This window comes from Myxine glutinosa, chromosome 11 (assembly GCF_964187855.1).
Source record: "Myxine glutinosa chromosome 11, kmMyxGlut1.1, whole genome shotgun sequence".
NCBI classification, from domain to species: Eukaryota; Metazoa; Chordata; class Myxini; order Myxiniformes; family Myxinidae; genus Myxine; species Myxine glutinosa.
Window position 1 is genome coordinate 28,030,340 of NC_136271.1, and position 27,828 is coordinate 28,058,167.

Here is a 27,828-nt window from a genome sequence, read left to right on the forward strand (position 1 = left end):
AATTAGACGTGAGAACTTTATTTACTTTCCTTTATGTGAATGGGACGAAGATCATTTGGTCATGCTCGAAATTGATACAGCCCTTTAATACCTAATATAATTCAGATCTCAGTGGGACTTGATGAATGTCAAATCGCCAACCAGATCTGAATGCTTCACGTTTCTTTTGAAAAGTGTTACTTCAAATCAAGAAGCAGCAGATCACCGTGAGCATCGATCGGCATTTTTTGCATTTGTCCTGCACATTCAGAGGCCTTTCTACGCCCCATTTGGATCCCGGCCAGAGACGCTAAATTTACGGCTCGGCTCGCATGCCGCGATTGAACTAGTAAACTGGTGTGATGCAAGTGGGAGTGGATATACCATTCGTTTGGGGGCAGGGACTCCGATCCCTATCGAGGTCTTTAAAGCTCGCACGAAGCAACTTGCAGAAGCGTGGACTGGAAGATCCGTTGGTGTGCCTTGTGACGCTCATGCACTACTTCAAGTTGTCTTTCAAGTGCTTCGTGGATTGCTTTTGACTCTCCACGGTCGTTATGAAGGATTTAAAATGTGAACGGTGCGTGAGGTCCGATGGGGTCTGTCGCGGTGCCCGTGTGGTCGACAAGAAGCCCGTGCCGAGTGATTGCTCTCAGAATTTCCAGCTCGAGTGGGCCCAAGAGAAGGACCAGCAGGTTCCAGAGCGGGAGACATGGAGCCACCAGCTGGACTTCATCATGTGTTGTGTGGGCTTCGCTGTGGGTCTCGGCAACGTGTGGCGCTTTCCGTACCTGTGCTACAAAAACGGAGGAGGTATGGCATTTTGGTTTCAAACTTCTTTTTTTTTTACACTTAACTTTCGTTGTATAATCGACCATGTAAAACACAATGTCCGTTTGTGTGTTTGTACAGATGTCTGTCTGTCCCCTTTCATAAGGGTTGGTTTTAAAGACCAATCTTTTAACACAAATGTGTGTTCACTACGGTCAATTTTTTGGCGATAAAACAAACTCGAAAAACATTTGCATGAAAGAGTAATTATGTCCCGCGATGAAGCCAACTCCGAGGGCCTCTCACTTACTCACCGCAGGCAGGTTGGTGGTCTTTCTGTCTTCTACCGACTCCTCTCCGGCCTTGCTCCCCCAGCTCTCTCTGTGCTCTGTCCCCACAAATATTCTTACAGGTCGCACAAAATCTTGCAGCAACCCTCTTATGGTTAAACTGCCAAAATCTCGGCTCTCTGCTCACCTTCACTCCTTCATTCCTCTTTTCTCCCGCCTCTGCAACAAACTCCCTCACTCTCTTCAATCCCACTCCTCCCTCCAGGTCTTTAAAACAGCTGTTCACCACAATCTCTTATCTTCCGCCATCCAAAACCTTGATCTTTTCTATCCTCGCTAATTTCACCCTAGATCCACTTTTTTGAAATACCAACTCCTGTCGTGGAAGTCCTTGTAGTATCCTTGTGTTTAATACTTCTCACACCCCCACCCCTTTCCCACACCTCCTCCCTCAAGCCCTCATCCTCCCACAGATCTCCCGATGTCCCTGCTCTCAAATGTTGTGTTTGTGTGCTTCCCCTTCTCTCCCTATCTTGTCTACCACTCCCCTTATTATATAGCTCCCCTTATATACTTTGTGTGTCTGTTTTGATTTTTTGTGTGATAAATGTTCGCTCTTTCACGAGCCTCGATCCTGTATACAAAAAAAAAGGGGGAAAAAGGCTTTTCTATTGGAAATGTAGACGGCGGCTTACAAACCAAGCCTCAAGGGCGGTGTGCAGAAGCGTTTTTTAATGAATTAAAAAAATACAAGGTGCATGGAGGTGCAATTCCGCTGCGCGAGATGTGCACCGTGCGCAGAGTAAAACGAGTGTTCATTTTTATCCGCATGTTGTCTAATAAATAAAGAAGATAAAAGCACACCTAACACGAGAGTAGGGGGGAAAAGGGGAGGTTCTGGGACACCTTAAAATTTAACATTGAAGTCAATGGGGAAAATTATGGAAACTTATTGACTCACACCCCCTCTCTTGAAATATTACACCCTTTTTCTCCCTCTTTTAACTTATTAACTCTCCCCATTTTTCATTATATTCGTACAGAGACCCAACGAATATTGTACACCGCACCTTTCCCATGCCATCTCCAGGCGCTGCATAACGTCATTGCCAGACACCGAATGGGGCTCGGCAATGACGCACGCTGAAAGGGAGTACTCAGTTTTCACTCTGGTTGTTTCTTGCTTTCTTTCTTTCTTGTTTTCTTGTCCAGGCGACATCTCAGCCATCCTTTGAGCTAGGAAGCTTAAATTTCGGCACAATAGTGAGCAAGTCCTTTGTCAAAAACAGTATTCTTTGTTTTTTGATTAATCAATTAATTGATGAGTTATTTAATTATTAGCGATTAATTAAGTACTTATTTATTTCCTTTCTCTTCTGACAATTATCTCAGGCATCTTTTGAGTTTGGAAGCTGATATTTGGACATGCCAATGACTAAGTGATTTGGCAGCAAAGGCTATTTTTGATTTATAGATTAATCAATTCATCAATTAATTAATTATTTATTTAATTCTTTGATTAATGACTAATTTTTTTTTTTTTTTTTAGTTCCAGATTCAGATGAAATGGTGGTGGTTTATGTGTTCTATTAGCGAATTGATTAATTATTTTTTTATGATTACTATTTATTGATTTTCATTATTAATTATTTCTTTATTTTCTTTCTCATCTGGGCAATATCTCAGGCACCTTTTGAGCTAGGAAGCTGATATTTGGACATGACAATGACCAAGTGATTTGGCTGTAAAAGGTATTTTTATTTATTGATTAATTAATTAATCGATTATTTAATTATTTGATGAATGACTAAATTAATTAATTGTTTTAAAGTTACAGATTCCAATGAAATGGTGGTGGTTTATGTATTCTATTAGCCAATTGAATAACTATTTAATTTTTTTATGATTATTATTTATTTATTTTCACGATTAATCATTTGTTTATTTTCTTTCTCATCTGAGCAATATCTCAGGCACCTTTTGAGCCAGGAAGCTAATATTTGGACATGACAGTGGCCATAAAGTGGCAGTGGCAGTGATGTGACCATAAAGGATATTTTTGATTTATTGATTAATCATTTAATCGATTAATTATTTATTGATTAATCAATTAATTATTAAATTTTTTGTTAATGACTTATTTAATTAAATTTCTAAAAGATACATCTTCGGATGAAGCATGAGTGGTTTAGTTATGCTATTAGCCAATTGATTAAAAAAATATTTTATGATAATCTTTTATTGATTTTAATTATGCAATTAATCAATCAATTAGTGTACACCTCTCCCTCCCAACGCAGTTTGTGTGAGCTGCACTGCGGTATTGCCGGGCGCCGGAGGCGCCCCGGCAATGCCGTGCTGTAGGATATTTAATTATTTGGCATGGGGACGGTGTACTTTGAATGTATCTGTACTTGTTTGTGTTTCATTTTTAGGTAACAGCTTAATTTTCTTATTCCACTTACCAGTACAAGAAAAAAAAAACCTACGTGAGAATGTATCACCAGAGAAACCAATTTAGTAAGGGAAACATATGAAAATCTGTTAACTAAATTGTTACCAAAAAATTTCTTCACCAATATGTTTGTAAAGGTGTGTAATAACATGTGTTAAAATGTTGAAGGTCAACTCCCGTGGGAAACCCAGAAAAAAAGCTGTTGAATTCGGGTACCGAAAAATTATTTTCGAGAATTTTTATTTTTTTTAATTGGCCCTTAAGTAACTTATGAGGGGTCAAATAAGGGTTTTTCATGATTCTGAGTTGATTGTTAACATTTATATTTCACCACAGACACTCCTTTGTGGAAAAATAATTTCTAAATATATCTCATTTTCTACTTTGCAGGACATGGAGTCTAGCAATATGGATGAAGACGTTACTCCACCTGTGCTCTATTGCTTCATCTGTGCACGCTCGGATACACCAGCTGAAAGGCTCATACAGGCAACTCCAAAGGGATACTCAACTTTATTGAAACAAGCAGAAACTGTCGAAAATGTTACTGTTGTGGAACGTATGAAGGAGGCTCAAAAGGAAGGAAAACTGAGGTACCACCAGAAGTGTAAAAATGATCTGTACAACAACTTTGTTGCAACCACCAAGAAGTCAGCTCAAGCATCAAAGGCAGAGAAAGAGTCATCAAAGTTGAAGAGAAGACGCACTACTTGTGAGTTCAGTTCATCAACTGGCTGCAGTTCTAGAAGATCACAGTCAGTTGACCTCCTGTATAAGGATGTATGCATTCTTTGCAACCAACCAGCCCAGCTCTACAAAAATAATCCAGCACAAGCTAGAAAGAAATACAGAGTGCCAGATAATTTGACTGCAGATACACTGAAGGCAAGCTTGCTGAAGACAGCACGGAGTCGCGGGGATGACTGGGGCACTGAAGTCACTGGACGCCTGGAAGGGATCAACGACTTGGTAGCAGAAGAAACACTGTACCATTTGCGATGCAAACTTATGTTTGCGAGAGGTGACAGTTTGTCCAAGACTGATGAGGAAGGAAAAAGGAAGAGAGGACAGAGGAGTATTGATGAGGAGCGAGAGGCAGTTTTTATTGAATTCTGTGAATGGTTAGACTCAGAATTAGAGCATGGGGTAATGAACATGGACCAAGTCCATGAAAAGCTGCAGGAGTTTGATCAGTCACCAGAGAAGAGCCTTTCTTATTCAAAGCATTGGCTAAAGATAAAACTTCTAGAGAAATACGAAGACACCTTGTATTTCACAACACAGGAAAGAAGGGCAGATGTACTCTGTCTCAAAGATGGCACCGACAATATTCTGCGAGAGCATCATGCTAACCTTGACCATGGAGATGAGAAGACTCAGATCATAAAGACGGCACTCAAGTTCATATCCAATGATATTGCCTTTTTTTTTTTTTTTTTTTTTTTTTTTTGGTAGCAGAAGAAACACTGTACCATTTGCGATGCAAACTTATGTTTGCGAGAGGTGACAGTTTGTCCAAGACTGATGAGGAAGGAAAAAGGAAGAGAGGACAGAGGAGTATTGATGAGGAGCGAGAGGCAGTTTTTATTGAATTCTGCGAATGGTTAGACTCAGAATTAGAGCATGGGGTAATGAACATGGACCAAGTCCATGAAAAGCTGCAGGAGTGTTCCAGGTTTGAGAGCCTTGATTGATTTAGGTCCAAAGTCATACCCCACCACACACAGTATGGCTGACATCGATAGTCAGCTGACACTTGTTCCTGCAAGCCTTCAGATGTTCTTGAGACCGATTGTCAAGACAGACGAAAGAGTTGCCGTTTGGGGGCAGAATTTTATTAAGGCCTGTCGACCTCGGTCTGGAGTATTGCCACACCAAATGGGGCTTGCCATACAACTTGATCATAGATTTGGGTCAAAATGGATGCTCAACAAGTTCCACCGGCTGGGATACACTGAGTCTTACACGGAGACACAAAACTACAAATACTGCTTCCTTAATAGTAGGAGTGGAGATGATGTTCCAGATACTTCTGGCACTCTTGACACCATTGTGGAGGAAACCGATGAACAGATCAATGATGAGGTTACGGTTGATGCTGCGCTTGAGGATCAATCAGTGATGACAGCCAAAGTGCCAGCCAGTGAAAGTGAATTGTCAAGTAATGATCAGGTGGTCTTTATGGAGGTTGGGGAAACAAACAATGCAGTCACTCAGTTTGTTGGAGACAATATAGATTTAAACATTGTCTCTATTCATGGAAACACTCCCTTTCACTCAATGGGTTGGATCGAAGTCACCTCTCCGGCACCACCTTTGCCTATGTCTCTGAACATGTCTCTGTCTCTGCAGCATGTCTCTGAACCCCAGTGACTATGGATGGACAATAGGTGTGCATGGGTATGAGCCAGTTCCAACACTGGACCCCACGGCTCCTGAGGAGCTATTGCAGTTCACGAGCTGTAATTGTCATGGAGATTGCAGCAACCGGCGATGCAGCTGCAAGAAGAATGGGGTCACGTGCATCTCGGCCTGTGGAGTCTGTAATGGCATTACATGCAGAAACTGCAGTCATGATGTTGTTGAGTCTGAAGAAGACATAGACAATGACTGTTGAAACTTCTGACATTGTGAATGAGAAATAACTCTTGAGTATTATATATGTATGTGAAATAAAAGCTACTTTGTGTGTAAATGTAAAAGTGAAAATATAAATGTTAACAATCAACTCAGAATCATGAAAAACCCTTATTTGACCCCTCATAAGTTACTTAAGGGCCGATTTAAAAAAAAAATTCTCGAAAATAATTTTTCGGTACCCGAATTCAACAGCTTTTTTTCTGGGTTTCCCACGGGAGTTGAACTTCAACATTTTAACACATGTTATTACACACCTTTACAAACATATTGGTGAAGAAATTTTTTGGTAACAATTTAGTTAACAGATTTGTGAAATATCTCATCAAATGCCCTTACTAATTTTACACTTCCCTTGCCTGAGGCAAAAAATACGAATCTCTCTTCGTTAAGCGATATTTTAAAACATGAAATTCTATGAAGACTGTTAATTCACTCAGGCTGACTGGCACGGTCTTCAAGCAGCCATCAATCATCTGGACTGGTCTCCCATCTCCACTGCCCCTGACATCAATTCTTCCTGGGAATTCTTCCAAAGCAAACTGCTCTCTCTCATGCACAGATTTATCCCATCTCGTCTTCAGTTGTCTTACCCTTCCTCCCGTCCATGGTACACTGAAGCTTGTGGTGAGGCAGTTGCCCTGAAACAACTTGCCTTTGCCTCTTGGAAGGCAAATCCAACTGAAGGCAATCTCAGTTCCTTCCACCAAGCTCGGAACAAGTGTGTGTCTACCCTCAGGAGTGCCAGGAAGCACTATCTCTCCACACTCAAGAATGATCTCTCAAACCTGTCTCCTTCCTCCAAATCCTGGTGGCGTCTGGTCAAATCCGTTTCTGGTGTTTGTTCCCCCTCCATCCCCTCCCTTACCTCAAATGGCTACACAGTTGACACCGCACGTGACAAAGCCGAATGCCTCAACTCTGTGTTTGCCTCAAAATATTGTGTCCCAAACCCATCTCTCACTGTTCCCACCTTACCCAGTCGAACCCAACTGCTCCTGGACTCTGTGTCCTTCTCTCCTGACAAGGTGGAGGAGTTTTTGTCAAACCTCGACTCTGATTCTGCAACTGGACCAGACGGCATCAGCCCACGTGTCCTAAAATCCTGCTCTGCCGCTCCATCTCACCCTCTCCCTGTTATTTTCACCCTCTCTTTTGCTCAAGGTCATCTGCCAGCATCCTGGAAATCAGCAAACATTCCTGCTTTACACAAAAACGGTGCAAAAACAGATCCTTGCAACTACAGACCAATCAGGCTGCTCCAAATTATCAGCAAAGTCATGGAATCCATCATTGTTTCGGATATCAAATCCTTCCTCTTCTCCAATGGCTTGATCTCCGATCATCAATTTGGATTCAGACCAGGTCATTCTACTCTGGACATGCTGCTTCTGCTGTCTCAACAATGGATGGAGGTCCTCAATGCCAAACAAGAAATCAGAGCCGTCAACCTTGACATATCACGTGCCTTCGATACGGTCTGGCACCCAGCTCTGCTGACCAAACTCTCCTCCTATGGTATCCATGGAAATCTCCATGCATGGCTTGTGGACTTCCTCTCTGGTCGTAGACAACGTGTGGCCCTGAATGGATTTCTCTCATCTCCCCTTCCTGTTCAGGCTGGAGTACCCAAGGCAGTGTTCTGGGCCCTGTGCTTTTTCTGGTCTTTATCAATGATCTCTCTGACTCTCTGGAAAGTCCTTTCTGTCTCTTTGCTGATGACTCCACTCTCTGCCGCTCCATTCCTCTTCCCTCAGATCGGCAGTCTGCAGCCTCCTCACTCTCTGAAGACCTGGACAAAATCACAGACTGGTCAAACAAGTGGAACATGTCTTTCAATCCTGACAAATCTCACGCTCTTACTATGTCTCTCCAAAAAGATCGACTGGACAACCCTCCCATCTACTTTCTCAACAATCCTCTCCAAGAAGTTCTGTCGCTCAAGCTTTTGGGTCTCACTATCTGCCATGATCTTTCTTGGGAAAACCACATTTCCAAGCTGGCCTCCAAAGCCAGTCGCCGACTGGGCATCCTCCGTCGTGCGAAGTCCTTCCTCGGCACACCTGAGCTTCTCACCACATACAAGGCTTTTATCCGCAGCTCAATGGAATACTGTTCTCCCCTATGGGCCGGTGCTCCTGCCTCACACCTCGCTCGGCTTCACGCTGTTGAAACCAAAGCTTTCAGAATCATTGGAATCTCCCGTGATGAAGCTATCTCCGAGGGCCTTTCACTCACTCACCGCAGACAGGTAGGTGGTCTTTTGTCTTCTACCGACTCCTCTCCGGCCTTGCTCCCCCAGCTCTCTCTGTGCTTTGTCCCCCAAATATTCCTACAGGTCGCACAAGATCTGCCAGCAACCCTCTGATGGTTAAACTGCCGAAATCTCGGCTCTCTGCTCACCTTCACTCTTTCATTCCTCTTTTCTCCCGCCTCTGGAACAAACTCCCACACTCCCTTCAATCCCACTCCTCCCTCCAGGTCTTTAAAACAGCTGTTCACCACCATCTCTTATCTTTCCCCATCCAAAACCTTGATCTTTTCTACCCCCACTAATTCACCCCAGATCCACCTTGTTTGAAATTCCAACTTCTTTCCTGGAAGTCCCGGCAGTGTCCATATGTTTTATACCCCTCCCACTGCCCCCCTTCCCATGCCCCCCTCAAAGCCCTCTCCCTCCCACAGATCTCGCGATGTCCCTGCTCTCAGATGTTGTGTTTGCATTCCTCCCCCTCTCGCCCCATCTTGTCTACCGCTCCCCATGTTATATGTTTTATGTGTCGGTTTGTCTTTCTGTGTGATTAATGTTAGCTCTTTCACGAGCCTCGATCTTGTATACAAAAAAAAAAAAAATTCCCTTCCTTGGAAAGACACACCTGAAATCCACAGAAAACTCATTGTTTATTATCTCCATGGTGTCATTAAATTACCTCGCCCCAACCTAGCTATATTAACTGAAGCTCACTTGAGCTTTCTCCATTCGAAGAACGTCTTTCAACTTTGAAGATGATTCTTTACAAACAGCCGAGTTTCAATATTTTTCACAAAACAATGTCTGCGCTCTGTCCTGAACATGCTTCAAGTGCCAAGTTCGCAGATGTCTAACTTGGCTCATCCGTGAAGTTGGGTTGCAACGAAACAATGGAACCCTATAAGGAGCTTGCCTTGTCAAAAGGTCATTATATAATGGTCCTCAATGGAGCAGATGTATTAGAGCGAGCTAGGTATTATTGATAAAAATGGATTCATTCCGTCTGTAGTTGTTTTTGCGCTTTGTCCTCATTTGTGTTTTGTTCAAAGGGTTAATCTTTGGGAACCGATTTAAAAATAATGCTGAGACCTCCAGCTTGGCATGATATATTAAAGAAACTTGTTTTGGCCATTTGCCATCCATATAAGGTACTGTAGCGACCCATGGGTCCCCCAAGCAAGACCAGCATCAGAATCTCCTTGCTCCAGCCGGTGACGTCACCGGCGGGGAACCACGGCGCCAGGGTGGCTGGTCACGTGACCACCAAAGCATGCCGCGCGTGCGGGTATAATCAGCTACACCTGTTGATCACGTGACCACCGAAGCACGCCTCGCTTGAGAGGCATGGCTTTCGGTTTCGGTTTCGGTTTCTGGTTGTGCTTTATAATGCAGCCCGATAAACGGGCTTTTCAGTGTTCCCGAGTTGGTTTTGAGAATAAATATCTTCTCGGACGAGTTTGTGTCCTGCCCGTCATTTTGTCCGTCTCATGCTGGAGCCCGGGCTCCTTCACTGGTGACCCCGAATTTGCAACACACGATGGACACCGCAGTGTCCCTCAAGCTGCCCACCTTCTGGGAAGCACATGCCGCCATCTGGTTCGCGCAGGCGGACTCCCAGTTCGCCCTGCGTGGCATCATGGAGGACGCCACCCTCTACCATTACGTGGTCGCCGCGCTCGGCTCCGCGACCGCCGCCCGCTGCCTGAGCCTCCTCCAGAACCCACCTGCTGACGGCAAGTACGATGCCATCAAGGCACTTCTGCTGGGCGCGTTCACCCTCTCCCCGGCTGAGCGCGCACGACGCCTGCTCGACCTACCTGAGCTCGGTGATACGCGCCCGTCCGAGTGCATGGACTACATGCTCGCATTGCTCGGCGAGCACCCCTCGGATTTCCTGTTTCAGGAGCTCTTTCTTCGCCAGCTCCCGGCCCGGTACGGGTCGCCCTGGCAGGTACGACCATCGTAAACCCCCGCGACCTCGCCAAGGAGGCCGACAAGATCGCTTCGGCAAGCCAGCTCGCCGGAGCGGCGAGCCAGCTCGTCGGGGTGGCGGCCGGGAGCCTTCCCGCCCACCCGCCCGACGCCCGCGATGCAGTTTCCTTCCCGGAGACCGCCAGGCCGGCATGACTGGCAGCGGCAACGCCGCGTCGCCCGGTCCCGACGCGTCGACCGGAGCCCCCGCCGGACCCGGCCTGGTGCTATTTCCACGCCAGTTTCGGGCGGCGGGCCCGATCATGCTGACCCCCGTGCACGTTCGGCATGTCGGGAAACGGGCGAGCCGGCGTTCCCTCCCAGCAATGAACGCCGGCTGTTCCGGAAACCTGCTGTTCATCGCGGACCGAGCGTTGGGGCGGCGCTTCCTCTGCGACACCGGCGCGCAGCTGAGCATCATTCCCACTTCGGCGGAGGACAGGCGGGCCACCCTTTGCGGCCCCCCACTGGTCGCGGCCAACGGCTCCGCCATCCGCACCTTCGGCCCACGCACCGTCGCCCTCTGCTTCGGCAGCCAGCTCTTTCACGGGGAGTTCGTGATGGCAGACGTCCCCATGGCTTTGCTCGGGGCCGATTTCCTGTGCGCCCATGGGCTGCTGGTCGACGTGAAATGCCGGCGTCTCGTCAACGCCGAGACTTTCAGCTCCCTGGCGTGCGCCTTGAGCCGGGCCGCACCCACCGAGTTTTCCTGCGCCCTCCCATTGGCGGACGACTTCGCACATCTCCTCGCGGAGTTCCTGGCCCTCACGCGGCCGACGTTTTCGGCCATCGCGGTGAGGCACGGCATCGAGAATCACATCCCCACTTTGGGCCCGCCGTTGTATGCCCGGGCTCGCCGTCTCGACCCCGCCAAACTCGCCGTCGCCAAGGCCGAGTTCACGGCGCTGTAGCGCCTCGGCATCATACGGCGCTCCGGCAGCGCCTGGGCCTCGCCGTTGCACATCGCCCCGAAGCCGGGGGGCGGATGGTGGCCATGCGGTGACTACCACCGCCTCAACGACGCCACTACCCCCGACAGGTACCCCGTCCCACACATCCAGGAATTTTCCGCCCGGTTGGCGGGGCGGACCATGTTTTCTAAAGTGGACCTGATTCGGGGGTACCACCAGGTGCCCGTCCGCCCGGCCCACATCCCGAAGACGGCCGTGATCACACCCTTCGGCCTCTTCGAGTTCCTCCGGATGCCCTTCGGCCTCAAAAACGCGGCGCAGGCGTTCCAGCGCCTGATGGACGGCGTGCTGCGCGACCTGCCATTCCTCTTCACCTACCTGGACGACATCCTCGTCGCCAGCACGTCCAGAACCGAGCACCTCCTCCACCTCCGGACGCTCTTCGGCCACCTCAGCGAGCACGGCTTGATTGTCAACCTGGCCAAATGTCACTTTGGTGCGGCGACGATCGACTTTTTGGGCCACCGCATCACCCGGAACGGCGCTGTGCCGCTGCCGGCCAAAGTCGAGGCCATCGCCGCTTTCCCACGCCCCCGCTCTGTCAAGGCACTGCAGGAGTTCCTCGGGATGGTGAACTTCTACCACCGCTTCGTGCCCCGAGCGGCGCAACTCATGCAGCCCTTGTACGCCGCCCTCCCCGGCCAGCCGGCGAAGCATGACGTCGTCTGGTCCACGGACATGGACGCGGCCTTTGCCGGTGCGAAACGGGCCCTCACCAATGCCACGCTGCTGGCCCACCCGGTACCCCATGCCCCCATCGCCCTCACTAAGGACGCCTCCGACTACGCCGTGGGCGCAGTCCATGAACAATGGGTGAACGGGGCCTGGCAGCCGCTCGCGTTCTTCAGCCGGCAACTCCTGCCCAACAAGCTGAAGTACAGCACGTTCGACCACGAGCTCCTCGGGCTGTACCTGGCCGTCCGCCATTTTCGCCACCTCCTGGAGGGCCGCCCATTCACGGCCTTTGTCGACCACAAGCCATTGATTTTTGCAATGGCCAAGGTCACGGAGCCGTGGTCGGCCCGCCAGCAGCGCCACCTCTCCGCCGTGTCGAAATACACCACGGACATCCGGCACGTCGCCGGGAAAGACAACACCGTGGCCGACTGCCTTTCTCGGGCCGGCGCCAACGCCGTCCACCTCGGCGTGGATTTCGCCCTGATGGCGACGGACCAGGCCACCGACGGCACGGTGCAGGTGCTCAGGGTGGCAGACACGGGCCTCCGCTTGGCTGACGTCCCCTTCGCGGGCACGGTCCTGCTTTGTGACGTCTCCCAAGGCCGACCGCGCCCCGTCGTGCCGGTCTCCTGGCGGCGGCGCATTTTCGCTTCCCTCCACGACCTCTCGCACCCAGGCCGGAAGGCGTCCCAGAAGCTGGTGTCGGCACGCTTCGTCTGGCACGGGTTGCGACGGGACGTCCGCGACTGGGCCAACGCCTGCACAGCCTGCCAGCGGGCCAAGGTCCACCATCACACCCTGGCTCCGTTGGCTCCTTTCACCGTGCCCGAGCGGCGTTTCGACCACGTCCACGTGGATCTGGTGGGTCCCCTGCCCCCATCGCGGGGCTTCACCCACCTGCTCACCATCGTGGACAGGACCACCAGGTGGCCGGAGGCCATGCCCCTCACCTCCACCACCACCGCCGACGTGGCGCAGGCGTTCATCGCCACCTGGGTCGCGCGCTTCGGCGTACCGGCGGACATCTCGTCCGACCGCGGCCCACAGTTCACGTCCGAACTTTGGGGCGCGGTCGCCCGCTCGTTGGGAGTCACTCTGCACCGCACCACAGCCTACCACCCCCAAGCCAACGGGTTGTGTGAGCGGTTTCACCGCTCCATGAAGGCCGCACTCATGGCCGGCCTCCAGAACGACGGGTGGGCCGACCGGCTCCTGTGGGTCCTTTTGGGCCTCCGCACGGCCCCCAAGGAGGACCTCCAGGCATCCACCGCCGAGCTGGTGTACGGCCAGACTCTCCGCGTCCCGGGCGAGTTCGTGCCCGATGCCACCAGCCCCCGGTCTGCCGCGCGCCAGCGCACGGACTTCCAGGAGGCTGCCCAACGTTTCGCCCCGGTGCCAACGTCCCGCCACGGCGACCCCCACTCCTACGTCCCCCCAGCACTCCACACGGCAGAGTACGTCTTTGTGTGCCATGACGCGCACCGGGGGCCGCTCCGGCCACCTTACGACGGACCCTTCCGGGTCCTACGCCGGGACAACAAGTCCTTCATCGTCAGCATCGGCGGCCGGGCGGACCGGATCTCACTGGACCGCCTCAAACCGGCCCACATGGACGTCGGCCAGCCGCCACGGCTGGCTCTACCACCGCGGGGCGGCCGCCCCCCGTCCACTACACCCCCCGTCCGACCACCCACCACCACACCGGACACCCCCCCCCCCCTGCGACCGGCCAGGGGTCGTTTCGGTCGGGTCATCCGGACCCCCCTCAGGTTGACCTCCCTGGACCAAGTCCATTCTGGGAGGGCGTGTGTAGCGACCCATGGGTCCCCCAAGCAAGACCAGCATCAGAATCTCCTTGCTCCAGCCGGTGACGTCACCGGCGGGGAACCACGGCGCCAGAGTGGCTGGTCACGTGACCACCAAAGCGTGCCGCGCGTGCGGGTATAATCAGCTACACCTGTTGGTCACGTGACCACCGAAGCACGCCTCGCTTGAGAGGCGTGGCTTTCGGTTTCGGTTTCGGTTTCTGGTTGTGCTTTATAATGCAGCCCGATAAACGGGCTTTTCAGTGTTCCCGAGTTGGTTTTGAGAATAAATATCTTATCGGACGAGTTTGTGTCCTGCCCGTCATTTTGTCCGTCTCATGCTGGAGCCCGGGCTCCTTCAGTACTATAGATGGATTTATTTTGCAAGTATTTTTTACAATGATGTCAGTCTCAGGGAGGAACTTTTCATAAACCCCTTGCAGGATAAAACGTTAGTAGACATTCGTGTACATTTTCATGCATTTCAAGGATATGAGTAAACAGGGAACACACAAGTATGATGTGCGTCATATGAACAAGGATTCCCCGCATCATGATGTGTGGGTTCAGATTTATAGCATCAAATCTTTCTTGGAAGACAGTCACATTCGACAATGAGTTATGCAATTTATTCAGCTCTGCCTTTATTGCCGAACAACGGAGTGTTGAATTCCAGAAAATGTAAAGTCTAAATTTGTCGCTGTATAATTATGATCACAACAACCCACTATCTATGTCAATAATCACCCACTGGAAGACGTTCAATCTCTTGAACTTCTTGACCGCACTATCAGCCATCACCTCCCTTGGGTTGATCATATAGCCAATCTGCCCTACAATGAAAACTGGGCACCCTCCGCTGTTCCAAGTGTTTCCTTGAAAAATCAGAGCTATTCACAGTCTACAAGTCCTTTGTCTGTAGCTCAGTGGAGTACTGCTCTCCTGTATGGGCTGGCACCCCAGCATCACATCAATCTCTACTGGATTCTGTGGAATCTTTAAAAATCCTTAACATTATTGTAATCTCCCTTGTTGAGAGACAAAATTGATGGAGACTTAGATGGATAAGGAATGTGGGGAATAATGAGAGCAAGAGCAGGACACTGGGGATGAACCAAATGGATTTAGCCACAAACTCTCAATCACAGAAGTGGAAGGAAAAACTGGAAAGAGGTTGGCTTGGGGATGGATAACGAGGGGAGAAAATATCATGGTTGTGGTGGGGGATTGTGGTGACTTTAGATGGTGGTGAACAACTGTCTTGAAACCCTAAAGGGAAGAATGGGATTGAAGAGTTCTGCCCCCCTGGGCCGGTGCTCCTGCCTCACACCTAGCTCGGCTTCACGCTGTTGAAACCAAAGCTTTCAGAATCATTGGAATCTCTCGTGATGAAGCTAACTCCGAGGGCCTTTCACTCACTCACCGCAGGCAGGTTGGTGGTCTTTCTGTCTTCTACCGACTCCTCTCCGGCCTTGCTCCCCCAGCTCTCTCTGTGCTCTGTCCCCAAAATATTCCTACAGGTCGCACAAGATCTGCCTGCAACCCTCTTATGGTTAAACCTGCCAAAATGTAGGCTCTCTGCTCACCTTCACTCTTTCATTCCTCTTTTCTCCCACCTCTGGAACAAACTCCCCCACTCCCTTCAATCCCACTCCTCCCTCCAGGTCTTTAAAACAGCTGTTCACCACCATCTCTTATCTTCCCCCATCCAAAACCTTGATCTTTTCTACCCCCCGCTAATTCACCCCAGATACACTTTTTTCGAAATTCCAACTTCTTTCCTGGAAGTCCTTGCAGTGTCCATATGTTTTATACCTCTCCCATCTCCCCCCAAGCCCTCTCCCTTCCACAGATCTCTCAATGTCCCTGCGCTCAAATGTTGTGTTTGTGTCCTTCCCCCTCTCTCCCCATCTTGTCTACTGCTCCCCTTATTATATGTTTATGTATTATATGTTTTATGTGTCGGTTTGACTTTCTGTGTGATTAATGTTGTCTCTTTCACGAGCCTCGATCTTGTACACACACAAAAAAAAAGATACTGAGGAAGTTGGTTCCACAGGTGGGGGAAAAAAAGAATGTGTGTCAGTAAGCAGTGAGTCTGGATTTTCGGAGTTTCTCCAGAAGGGGGTTTTACCAGAAGACCGTACGACCGGTAGACCAGAAGGAAGGGGGAGGCACGGAAAAGGCAGAGGGTGCAAGACCAAAAAGGAGGAGGTAAAAAAAAAGAAAGACCGCTAACCTCTCTGCAATGTGAAATGGATACACCCAGAGACTCAAGTTCACCGCAGGAGATTCCAATGATTTTGAAGGCAGGGCCCAAAATGGAGAACAGTCAGTATTCCTTCAAGCTGCGGATTAAGGCTTTGGAAGTTGATTTAAAAAAACTCTATGGTGTCAAAGTCAAGCTGCAATAAAAACCTCGATTTCGCCCTTATTTGCTGTTTGACTCACTTACTAAATGATAACATCACGCAAAGACAGGTAACAAAGATTTCAATCTTTGGCCAAATATTGCTCCACCATCCAGTGAATATCCACAACACTGTAATGTGATATCATCATTTGAGCACTCAACAATGAGAATTTACCATGAAATTCAACTGAACCACCAATAAAGACCACAACACACAGGACACATGGGAAAATAAAGAAAACCACAACTTCTGAGTGTATATTAATTTAAATGTCAGTGACGTCATTATTTAAATTAATGGAACAGATTGCAGTTTTTGATGGCTCATTATCCAAATACAAAGTGCAATTAATTTTAGTGGACTAGGCCAAAGGATGATGAAAATTTTAAATATCAATTGATCACCCAACACCCATTGCAATTAATTATTTTTTCCACTACAAATTGGATAGTTTTAAACATGTGCAAGGTTCTGCCTTAGACATCACAGTAGAAGGTGTGATACCCAATGTAGAAATTACCTCGAGATGATTCTCTTTCAGAAATAAAAGTCAAAACAAATCTACAAACGGGGGAAGAGACAAGGGTGAAGTGGAGGTTGGGGCAATGGGGCAGGGGAGTGTGTTTGGAAAATATGGCCACTTTTCTGAAAATGACACCATGATGATGAAAAATCCAGAGATAATATTGAGTGGTTTGCCAATGCTCTTCTTGGCAGTAGTCAGAAGCATTCATTTGAGAGAAAAAATTCAGGACACCGTCACACAATGGGTTACTCTATTCGAAAGGTGCAGTGGGGTCTCTTCGACATCCTTAGGTGAATTCACGTAGACAAGATAGTCGGCTTAAAAGACCCTTCAAATGGCGCACTCATTGATGTAACAGCTTGCCCGCAAAGTCGAACCAGTGGCCTAGGAATGGAATCCAGACTATAGGAAGCTCAAAGGTAAGTGCGCTATACCTCTGCACCATCCTATCAGAGTGATGGAGATGACTGATAAACGCCAGGGAAACTCTAATTTGCCTTGACAAGTCTTCCACCAATTTTTTCACGTGCGTCCTAGAAATGAATACAACTTGGCAGCTGTCGTTTGCAAGTATCTATATACAGTTAGGTGCAGAACGCGTTTTAAAATAGACATACATGGATGCTCTATTTTTACTTTGTGGTTTACCCATCGGTTGCGGATTTAATGTCTTAGAAAGTTTTGTTGTGCATTGAATTTGGGCACAGAGCCTCATTGGAGGATCACAGAAGCAGACTTGTCTCTGGCAATGAGCTCTGGTGTGGGGTGGTTTTGCAGCATATCCAAGTCTTGCGGCATATCTGTAACGCATGAACATTCTAACCCATGACATATTTCACATGATTCGCTACATTCATAAAATGCGACTCTAATATAATCTCATATTGCGTGCTGTTCGAGATACGGTTTTCCATTTAAAAGTGTTCCGTTCCCTGTACCTGGTGTTGGCTTAGCGGTTAGGGTGCCGGCTTGGGATCCTCGGATCCTGGGTTCGAATCCCGGTCGATCGCTGAATTAATGCCAGGGGGGTTGACTCAGCCCGTCATCCTTCCGAGGTCGGCAAATTGAGTACCAGCTTGCTGGGATGAATGATCACGGTGTGTACCCCGGTTTAGTATAGGTACACCGTATCCCTGCGCATCGTAAGAGGCGACCAAGGGTTGGCGTCAGGAAGGGCATCCGGCCATAAAAACATTGCCTCAAACAGGGAACCATGATTGTCATGGGGCCCGCAAGGCCAACCCCCGCTCTAGCGGGGAAAAATGGCCTTAAAACGATCATTCAATATTCATATTCGTTCCCTGTACTAGTTCTTCCACGAGCCTCGACTGTATACCAAAAAAATGCAACACCTTCAACCGATACTTACATTCAATAATTTACGGAATCACCTTTGGTCATAACAGGCAATCTGTGTACCATGACGAATACCTTGCATGTCAGCACTGGGGTGAAAGGTGAAAGTTACTGGAGTTTAGACAGCAATGCATGGTGCAGGAGAAATGGTATTTGTAGGGTATCAGTAAAGAATCCATCCATTAATACCCACACTTATATTATGTCTATGGGTTTCAGATGGAGAATTTGTCCCACCGGGAGTGGAGCATATTGAGGGAATTGGTGTCCTTACCCCCAACCTGAACTCCCTGTGGCTCCAGATATATAGCGCTTAAACGCTATATATCTTGAAATATATATATATATATATAGCGCTTAAACGCTATATATCGCTATATATGAAACTGCATTTCTCCACTATGGATTGGGAAATGTGCTTGAACACATTGCGAGAGGCCACGTATGTGGCAGAAATGGAAGTGTAGACAGACTTGCTATGTGTATGTAGAATTATGTACAAGCGTACACAATTTGTATATGGTTGCATATGAGTATGGTTATATAGCCTTCGGGGCTTTGAGGGACTTACTGTATGAGTACTTTCAGGGAGATACAGAAATTATGTACAAAACGGACAGATATGCTCAGACTGATTGGGGTTATAAACAGGGGCCCAGGTCATATCCAAGGTGTAGTTGGTCATGTTCAATGACCCCACTCCCATCATGCGGTGCAATAAGATACACATTTACATGGAGAGAGTTGGGGTCCTCCCCTATCCTGAACTCTCGGGATTATGATTCTTTTAAAGAACCTAAAACCCTCCCGGGAATCCCATGAGTACAACCAACATTTTTCAACTCATTCCGTCCAGCAGTTCAGGAGTTCATATAAATGAAGCAAATGCACAAACAAACACAAACAGAAATTTCTCGAATCATATTACAGTATAATACGATTCTGAGACACCACAACCTAATTAACTCGTCCCCTGTGAAGCAGGAGACGGGGTTTTGCAATCGCCTCTGTGTGTGTCCATGTCTGTCCATGCCATGAGCTTTTTACCATTTGAGTTTTTGTCATCAAATTTTCAAGAAAACTTCATTAAGAAAATACGGAGAATAATTAAAAATAGGGGCAATTTCCCCTGGGCTCACCTGGTGGAACCAGGGAACCACTGGTAGGCATGGATGACCCACAAAATATGCAACAGAGAAGAAAGTGAATACAGTTGGACCCCGCTATTCGTGGTTCTGCTATTTTTCTATTCACAGCGTGTTCCACGAAATTGCGGGGGTTCCGCGTATTCGCGGGTGATAGAATACGACCTGTTTCTCTATTCATGGAAAAGTGTCCCGCAAATTCGCGGTATTTTTTCTATTCGCGGCATGTTCTACAAAATCGCGGGGTTTTTTTTCCTATTCGCGGTGTATTCCACCAAATCGCGGGTTTTTTTTTCATATTCGCGGTGTATTCCACCAAATCGCGGGTTTTCTTTTCCTATTCACGGTGTGGTCCACGAAATCGCGGGGGGGTTTTTCTATTCACAGCGAGTTCCATCAAATTGCGGGGTTTTTTTTTTCTATTCACAGCGTGATCCACTAAATTGGGGGGGGGGGGGTTCCTATTTGTGGCGTTTTCCACAAAATTCCGGGGGTTTTTTCTATTCGCGGCATGTTTCACGAAATCACGGGGGTTTTTTTTCCTATTGGCGGCGTGTTCCACGAAATTGTGGGGTTTGTTTCCTATTTGTGGTGTGATCCACGAAATAGCAGGGTTTTTTTCTTATTTGCGGCGTGTTCCACTAAATTGCGGGGGAGGGGGGGGCGGGGTTTCCTATTTGTGGCGTGTTCCACAAAATCACGGGGTTTTTTTCTATTAGCGGCGTGTTCCACGAAATCGTGGGTTTTGTTTTCTATTCATGGCATGTTCCACAAAATCGCGGGGTTTTTCCTATTTGCGGCTTGTTCCACAAAATTGCGGGGTTTTTTTTACCTATTCACGGCGTGTTCCATGAAATCGTGGGGATTTTTTTCCTATTCGCGGCGTGTTCCACAAAATCGTGGGGTTTTTTCCTATTTGCGGTATTTTTCATGAAATCATGGGGTTTTTTCTATTCGTGGCGTGTTCCACGAAATTGCGGGGTTTTGTTTTCTATTCGCGGCATGTTCCACGAAATCGCGGGGGTTTTTTTCGTATTCACGGTGTGTTCCACGAAATTGTGGGGGTTATTTTTCCTATTTGCAGTGTGTTCCACTAAATTGTGGGTTTTGTTTTCTATTCGCGGCATGTTCCCCGAAATCGCGGGGTTTTTTTCCTATTTGCAGCGTGTTCCACAAAATTGTGGGTTTTGTTTTCTATTCGTGGCATGTTCCACGAAATCGTGGGGGTTTTTCCCATTCGCAGCGTGTTCCACGAAATTGTGGGGTTTTTTCCGATTTGCGGCGTGTTCCACGAAATCGTGGGGGTTTTTTTTTCTATTTGTGGCGTGTTCCACGAAATTGCGGGGGGTTTTCCTATTTGCGGCGTGTTCCATGAAATCGTGGGGTTTTTTTTCTATTGATATTGCGTGTTCCACCAAATTTTCCCTATTCGTGGCCGTGATCCACGGCGTGTTCCATGAAATCGCGGGGTTTTATTCCTATTTGCGGAGTGTTCCACAAAATGGTGGGGTTTTCTTTCTATTCGCAAGCGGCGTGTTCCACTAAATTGCGGGGTTTTTTTCCCTATTTGTGGCGTGTTCCACAAAATCGCCCAGTTTTTTTTTCTATTCGCGGCATGTTCCACAAGATTGTGGGGTTTTTTTTTCCTATTCACGGCGTGTTCCACCAAATTGCAGGGGGGGAGGGGGGGGTGTTTCCTATTCGCGGCATGTTCCACGAAATCGTGGGGTTTTTTTTGTATTTGCGGCGTGTTCCGCAAAATTGCGGGGTTTTTTCCTATTCGCGGCATGTTCCACCAAATTGTGGGGGTTTTTTTTCCTATTCGCAGCGTGATCCACGAAATATCAGGGTTTTTTTCTACTCGCGGTGTGTTCCACTAAATTGCGGGGGGGGGGGGGGGGTTTCCTATTTGTGGCGTGTTCCAAAAAATCGCCCAGTTTTTTTTTCTATTCACGGCATGTTCCACAAAATCGTGGGTTTTTTTTTCCTATTGGCGGCATGTTCCACGAAATTGCGGGGGTTTTTTTCCTATTCACGGCGTGTTCCACGAAATTCCGGGGGGGGGGGGGGTTCCTATTCGCGACGTGTTCCACGAAATCGTGGGGGTTTTTTCCTATTTTCAGCGTGTTCCACGAAATCGTGGGTTTTGTTTTCTATTCGCGGCATGTTCCATGAAATTGCGGGGTTTTTTTTTCCCTATTCGTGGCCGTGATCCACGGTTCACGGCTTTCGTAGGATATCCCGTCATTCACATTGTGAATATCCTCACGTGATATTCCACTGTTCACAGGTAAACAATGTTTTGTGGGATATCCCACCAGTTGCATAACATGTCATCCCTGCGAGTTACTGTACAAAAGGAAACACTCCACAGTATCTATTAGTGCAATTAGCTATCTCCCTTTTCCCCATTGAAACAACGGCACAGCATTCATTCGCGGATTTTCATCGACATTCGTGGATTATTGCCGACATTCGCAGGTTTTGTCTCGCCATTTCCAGGACGTTCATTGACCTTCATGGATTATCGTCAACATTCTTGGGATTTGCGTCACCATTCGTGGATTTTGCCTCGCCCTTTCATGGTTTTGTCCTCTCTATTTGCGGATTTTCACGACTGAGGAACCTATCACACCTTTTTCCATTGAAACAATGCCCCCCTATTCGCGAGTTTTGCTGTTCACGGATTTTCCAGGAACGTATCCCCTGTGAAAAGCGGGGTCCAACTGTACCTATAATGGGGGGCAAACCCCTGATTTTTAAATGCCGTGAACAAAGTCGATTCCATAATGGGTGATAAGGTTTTGAACGGATTTGGATGAAAGTTGGTGGGATGATTGCCCTTGGAATAAGGAAGAATTGATTAGTTTTTGGTGAAGCTCAGGATATTATTCCGGATCCAGGAATTTTTTGAAGGATTTTTTTACCATTTGAAGATAGGGCTCAGCAGCGGCCACCCACGATGGGAGTATGCGATCTACTGAGTGGCGTTCTAGTTATTATTATTATTATTATTATTATTATTATTTCAAATCAGCCTGTGGAAGCTGGTGGCATCATTGCTGGGAGCGCAGCTGTGCCGTTGATGCCATGCCCAATGTTTACAGGAAGCTGGTAATAATTTTGCCAACCTCAGAAGGTTGTCAGGTGGAATCATCCCACCTGGTGTTAACAGCACGACAGGAGCTCGAACTTAAGACCCTAAGATCTTAAGCCTTTCTGAATTATGATGCAATATAAATGCTCTACATATGGACCTTATCCATGAAACCAACACTAGGCTTTCGTCACACGCATTACCTCAACAGACGCAATCTTCAAAACAACAACAACTGTAATAGCAACAAACATTGGGCAAACTGCTCATCCCTTTACTTGAATTACATACACCAATTACATAACCTTCTGTATTTTCACACTATTCAGCCTTGAAAAGTCAGGCTAAAACCGAAATTACATTCTAAACCCTTCATTTATTAGACAATTTGCTCATCCCTTTATTTGGCTGGTGTATATAATGCCACAGATCACTGCCGCTATCGGTCACAAAGGTAATATAAATAACCTGTGTTACATATATGAAGCAAAAACACGTGTTCTGCTTATGCATATATAAAATACATCGTGATTATACACCTGGGATACTTACCCTTGCCAGAGGAGAGGATGTTGGGACCATTTGTCTATTTGTTACTTGGCAAAAAAATATTTCGACAAGTATGTTGATCACTCCGGTTTGTGTGTGTGTGTGTGTGTGTGTGTGTGTGTGTGTGTGTGTGTGTGTGTGTGTGTGTGTGTGTGTGTTTGTGTGTGTTTGTCTGTCCGCTCACTTTTACTTGCCTGCAGGTCACAATTTTAAACCAATCTTCACGAAACTTCACCAAATGGTCGAGTTCGCGGTCCGACAAAATCCTATTTATTTTTGACATCAAAAGGTGTCAAACATAGGCATCATAGGTCACATGGTCAACCACTTTTGTTGAAATTTCTAAAATCCTCAGTTATCATCTGATCGACTTGAAATTGGAATAGGATTTTCAGATCAGCAAACTGAAATCAACCACCAACTATTTTTGAGGTCAACTTAGGCCAAAAGGTCAATATAGGCCAAAGGTCAACAACCTTTTCAAATTTTTAAAATCCTCACTTTTCATCCGATTGACTTTGAATTTGAATGGGATTTACATATCAGCTAACTGAATTCAACAACCAACTAAGTTAAACGTTAAACATGGCTCATTGTCAAGGACTCCCCATTGGGAGCAACATATATTCATGATGATGTCATTGCTGCCTTCATTATGACATCATTATTAAACAAGCAAAACGCTTGATCCAATCGGTTTGAAATTTCTTGAGCATGATCTACACATAAATTGTATGAGAGAATTAAATTGATGATGTCATCAGTTACGTGGTTCGGCAGCCATATTGGTTTGAACATAAATCTACGTCATCGAAACCTTCCAACCACATCCCACATCCTCCAAATCTTCGCCTGTCCCGCACTCTCGCATCTTCAACCCGTCCTGCACCCTCCCATTTTCCCTCCCATACCAAACCCTCCCATCTCACCCTCCATCCCAAACCCTCCCAACCCCCCTCCATCTCACACCTTCCCAGTCTCCCCTCGTCCCACAATCTCCCATCTTGCCTGCCATCCCGCACCCTCAGATGCGGAAATGGCACTCAACAGGTTGTGGTGTGTTGCGGTTTTAAATCCGATTATTTTTTAAATTTTTGTTACAGTATGGGTGCAATGTCCAAGAGACAATGTTGCTTCCTTCTGTTGGAATCATTGTAATGGTTTCAGCCGTTATTGTGCTAGGCAGGATGACATTTATCAACCATTCGGTGGATGAAGAATTCAGCAATTATGCGAAATCAAGATTTGGTAATTTAGAGATGCATTCTGTTCTCTATTTCATTATTGTTAGTTATGAAAACGATCACGAACAAAAGGTATGGCTTTTAAAAGCTTTTGGCTTCACTCTGTAGTAGTTTTAGGCATATTATTTTGTACACAGTGGATGGGGCGGCCATTTTCTTCCCTTCCCATCTCTACATATGGAATGCTACCATACTAGTTTACATGTAGATGGTTTACCCGTAGAACCAAAGCATTCATTGTGAAACGGTTAAGGAGATTTCAATAATTTACATGCATATTTATTACGTACATTACAATGTATGTAACTTATTAACTTAATTGGTATCTTTTAATATTGGTGTCTTCATTGGTGTCTGTGCTTTATGTTTTCTTTTTTAAAAGACTAGTCGTGATATAACTTACAATTATTGATGAAGTTGAGTTATTTTTACCAATTATTTGTTCATTAATTTAAACGTTTATTCAACAATTATTTATTTAATTATTTCAACGTTTATTCAACAATTATTTTCCGAACACTGTGAAGAAGTCACCATAAACTCAAGTCACAAGTAAGTCAAGTCCGCAGACACCAATTCTCAGTCTCAAGTCAATTTTGTCAAGTCCGAGTCGTGTCGCAAGTCACACAATTTTGTGACTCAAGTCCTAGTCACAGACTTGAGTCGCCACACCTCCCCCCCCCCCCAAGCCCACCTCTTTTCCAAATTTCCGGTTTTTCCTTCGGTGAGTTTGCTTCCATACCCATATTTTCCATCCCGTACATTGTCCTCTACCCTTCGTTCATCCCCACATTTCTTATTTGTCCAAGTCTCCCTTTATTTTGTCCCCCAATCCTGATGTTGGTGTTTCCCCCCTCTTTCTACAGTTCTTTTTGTTTTGTTACATCCTTATCTAGTGTGTGTTTAAGCTCTTCCACGATCCTTGACTTTGCATACAGAAAAAATCCTCATCAATTCAATAAACATTTTCGAATTGGAAAGAACAGTAAAACAATATTGCTCTATTAATCTGCCCCAACATTTTGTATTCCTTTGCCGAAACATCACCTGTGTCATGGTTCTATCATTGAGAAACATTTTCCTTATACAGGTTGGTAGTCTTTCCGTATTTTACCGTGTATTTTCCGATATTGTCACCCCCCCCCCCCCTGCCCCTCGCCAACGAAGGTTGACAGAGGTTATGCATTCAACCCTGTTTGTCTGTCTGTCTGTCTATGTGTCTGTCTGCAGCAGGATATCTCAAAAAGTTATGGACAGATTTGTACGAAATTTGTTGGACAGGTTGGGTTGGTGACGAGGACAAATTGATTAGATTTTGGTAAAGATCCGAATCCGGATCTGGATACTAGAATAAAAAAAGTGATTCTTCACTATTGAGAGATCGGGCCAAAAACGATATATAGTATGATATTTCAAATAGTTGTGGACGGATTCGTGCAAAACTTGGTGGATGAGTTGGCGAGATGACAAGGACAAGCCGAATAGATTTTGGTTCAGGTCTGGATGCAGATCCGGCCTGTCAGTGGGATACAAAATGTAAACAGTCAACCTAGCAGAGGTATGCATTCCACTGAGTGCCATTCTAGTTCCCCTAACTCTAACAGCTCAGTCATCCGACTCTACCTATTTACTCAAGGATGCATGTTTTCTTCCAGTTGCACCTCTTGATTAGGCTTCAAACATCTGTCTACAAACAACTCTTTAGTTTCTTGCTTCTTCCGTATGTGTAACTGCCTTCCAGAGGCTATGCCACCCCCTCTTCTCTTCTGTCAGGTCTTCTAGCAAACAGTGCACTGGCATCTCTGGTCATCCACAATTTTGACCCATGCCCTTTATTACCCTCACTAGCAAGTTGCTGTGCCCGCATGGGATGGAGAGAGCGAAAATGCAAATGGCGTCTTCTGTCATCCAGCCGGCAAGCCTGGAGTGGCAATTCACATTTATTGCCACATCTGATGCAATATAAATGCTCTAATGGCAGCGGCGTGCTCCATTTGAAACTATTTGTTCCATATATGTACTTTTTCAATGCCTAGGGTCCGCAATAAAAATATGTATTGGTGTCAAAGCCAGTGACCAATTCCAAATTAATACCAGGATTAACCTTTCTAAACACAACGATCTTACTGGCTACTTCCAATGTTTCCTCTCTTTTCTTTTCCATTAATTTGCTTGTTGTTTGCCTCACTGTCAGTTCTGCCTTACTGTTTCAGTGTTTCATGAGCATCACCCCTAAAAAAAAAGTTCCGCGCAATCGTGATTGATTCCTTCCTTCCCGATAGTTGTTGAGTAGTTCTCTCGATTTATCAGCTGCCTGCTCGCACAACTCATAGGGAACAGTTTTCCCGAACTTTGCTACACAACAGCTCCATAACCAATGTTGCACTCAGCTTTCTCACAATCAGAGTTGGCTATGGTTCTATTTGAAGAGAGCGAAGGCATGAAGGGCTACATAGACCTGAGACAGATTTGACAAGGTACCACCTGGTATTTGAAGGAGACAGGTTTCAAGACTTCAGCCTTCAGTTTGGACAAATGTTTTCTGGCTCTCCTGAGAGTGAGTAGGAGCAAGGTGATGTGGGGTTGGGGCAAGGGGATGTAGATGGGGCTCATTTTGAGAGAGTGTTGAGAGGGGTGTGCCGGTAAGGAGGGGGGAGAGGATGGCATGAAGAGTGGACATGGGATCGGGAGAACGTGGTGTGGGTGACGTAGAGAATGAGTGGTGGCGGGCTATGTGGAGCAGAAGTGAGGGGTTGTTGTTTGCATGCACTCTTATTGGTTGAGTGTAGACATTGTTAACAAGTACTTTTGCAGACAATATGCCCATTTGTCCTGTCCAGGTGTCTTTCTCATTCCTTACGTGATCATTTCCATTCTGGGAGGCATTCCTGTGTTCTTCTTGGAGATTTCGCTGGGCCAGTTCATGAAACAAGCAAGTATTGGCGCATGGAAGATATCGCCACTTTTTCAGGGTAAGTGCCACCTGCATGTTCAGTCGGCCCTTGTGTATATCCAAACTGCGGATTCACCTACTTTAATACAAATACAATACTGTGCAGGGATATTGAAGGTTAACTTTTATTAGTAAAAAAAACTCATGAGCATTTAAAGCAATTAAACAGGAAAAGATCAAATCGTGGATTAAGACAGGGATTAGTGCTGGGTAGAGATAAGGTGGTGGTCAGCATATCGAATGCAAGTCACTAACTTTTCCAACCTGTTTGAAGGGATTGGCATTTCGTCTTTGGTGATTGTCTTCTTCTGCAATTGCTACTACATCATGGTACTGGCTTGGGGTCTTTACTACCTGGTCCACTCGTTCACTTCACCACTACCTTGGGCTACGTGTGGCAACTCTTGGAATACGTTAAACTGCAGTGAACATTTTGGCACACAAAACTGTTCCAGCACTTCAGGCACCGCCTTCAATGCGTCCGATTGGCACTGCAATTCATCGGACAGCCAAACTTCACCAGTCGTAGAATTTTGGGAGTAAGTTTGTTGTTCCGTTAAACTTCCTCCATGTATAACGTTTTTATGCCCTCTTATCACTTACTATCAGAAAGGAATTTTATATTACATGTTTTTTTTATAACCATAAATGATTGATGCACTGCAAACTCTATTATTTTGTAAATAAATAAGTTTATCCAAAATGATAAGTTCTCTGCCACTCCATTCCTCATCCC

The 27,828-nt window shown here is 46.7% G+C and overlaps 1 protein-coding gene across 2 annotated transcripts in view; it reads left to right on the forward strand.

The window, feature by feature from the left end:
- Positions 1-311: 311 nt before the first annotated feature.
- LOC137436529 (sodium- and chloride-dependent creatine transporter 1) overlaps positions 312-27,828 on the forward strand; it is an 83,045-nt gene continuing 55,528 nt past the window's right edge. The window contains exons 1-3 of one of the 2 annotated variants that reach the window (XM_068130394.2): positions 312-792; positions 26,980-27,111; positions 27,367-27,631. In XM_068130394.2, the coding sequence (XP_067986495.1) occupies positions 537-792; positions 26,980-27,111; positions 27,367-27,631 (653 nt within the window). In that variant the 5' untranslated portion in view covers positions 312-536. The remainder of the gene's footprint in view (positions 793-26,979; positions 27,112-27,366; positions 27,632-27,828) is intronic. The other variant, XR_013624931.1, reaches the window with a different exon arrangement.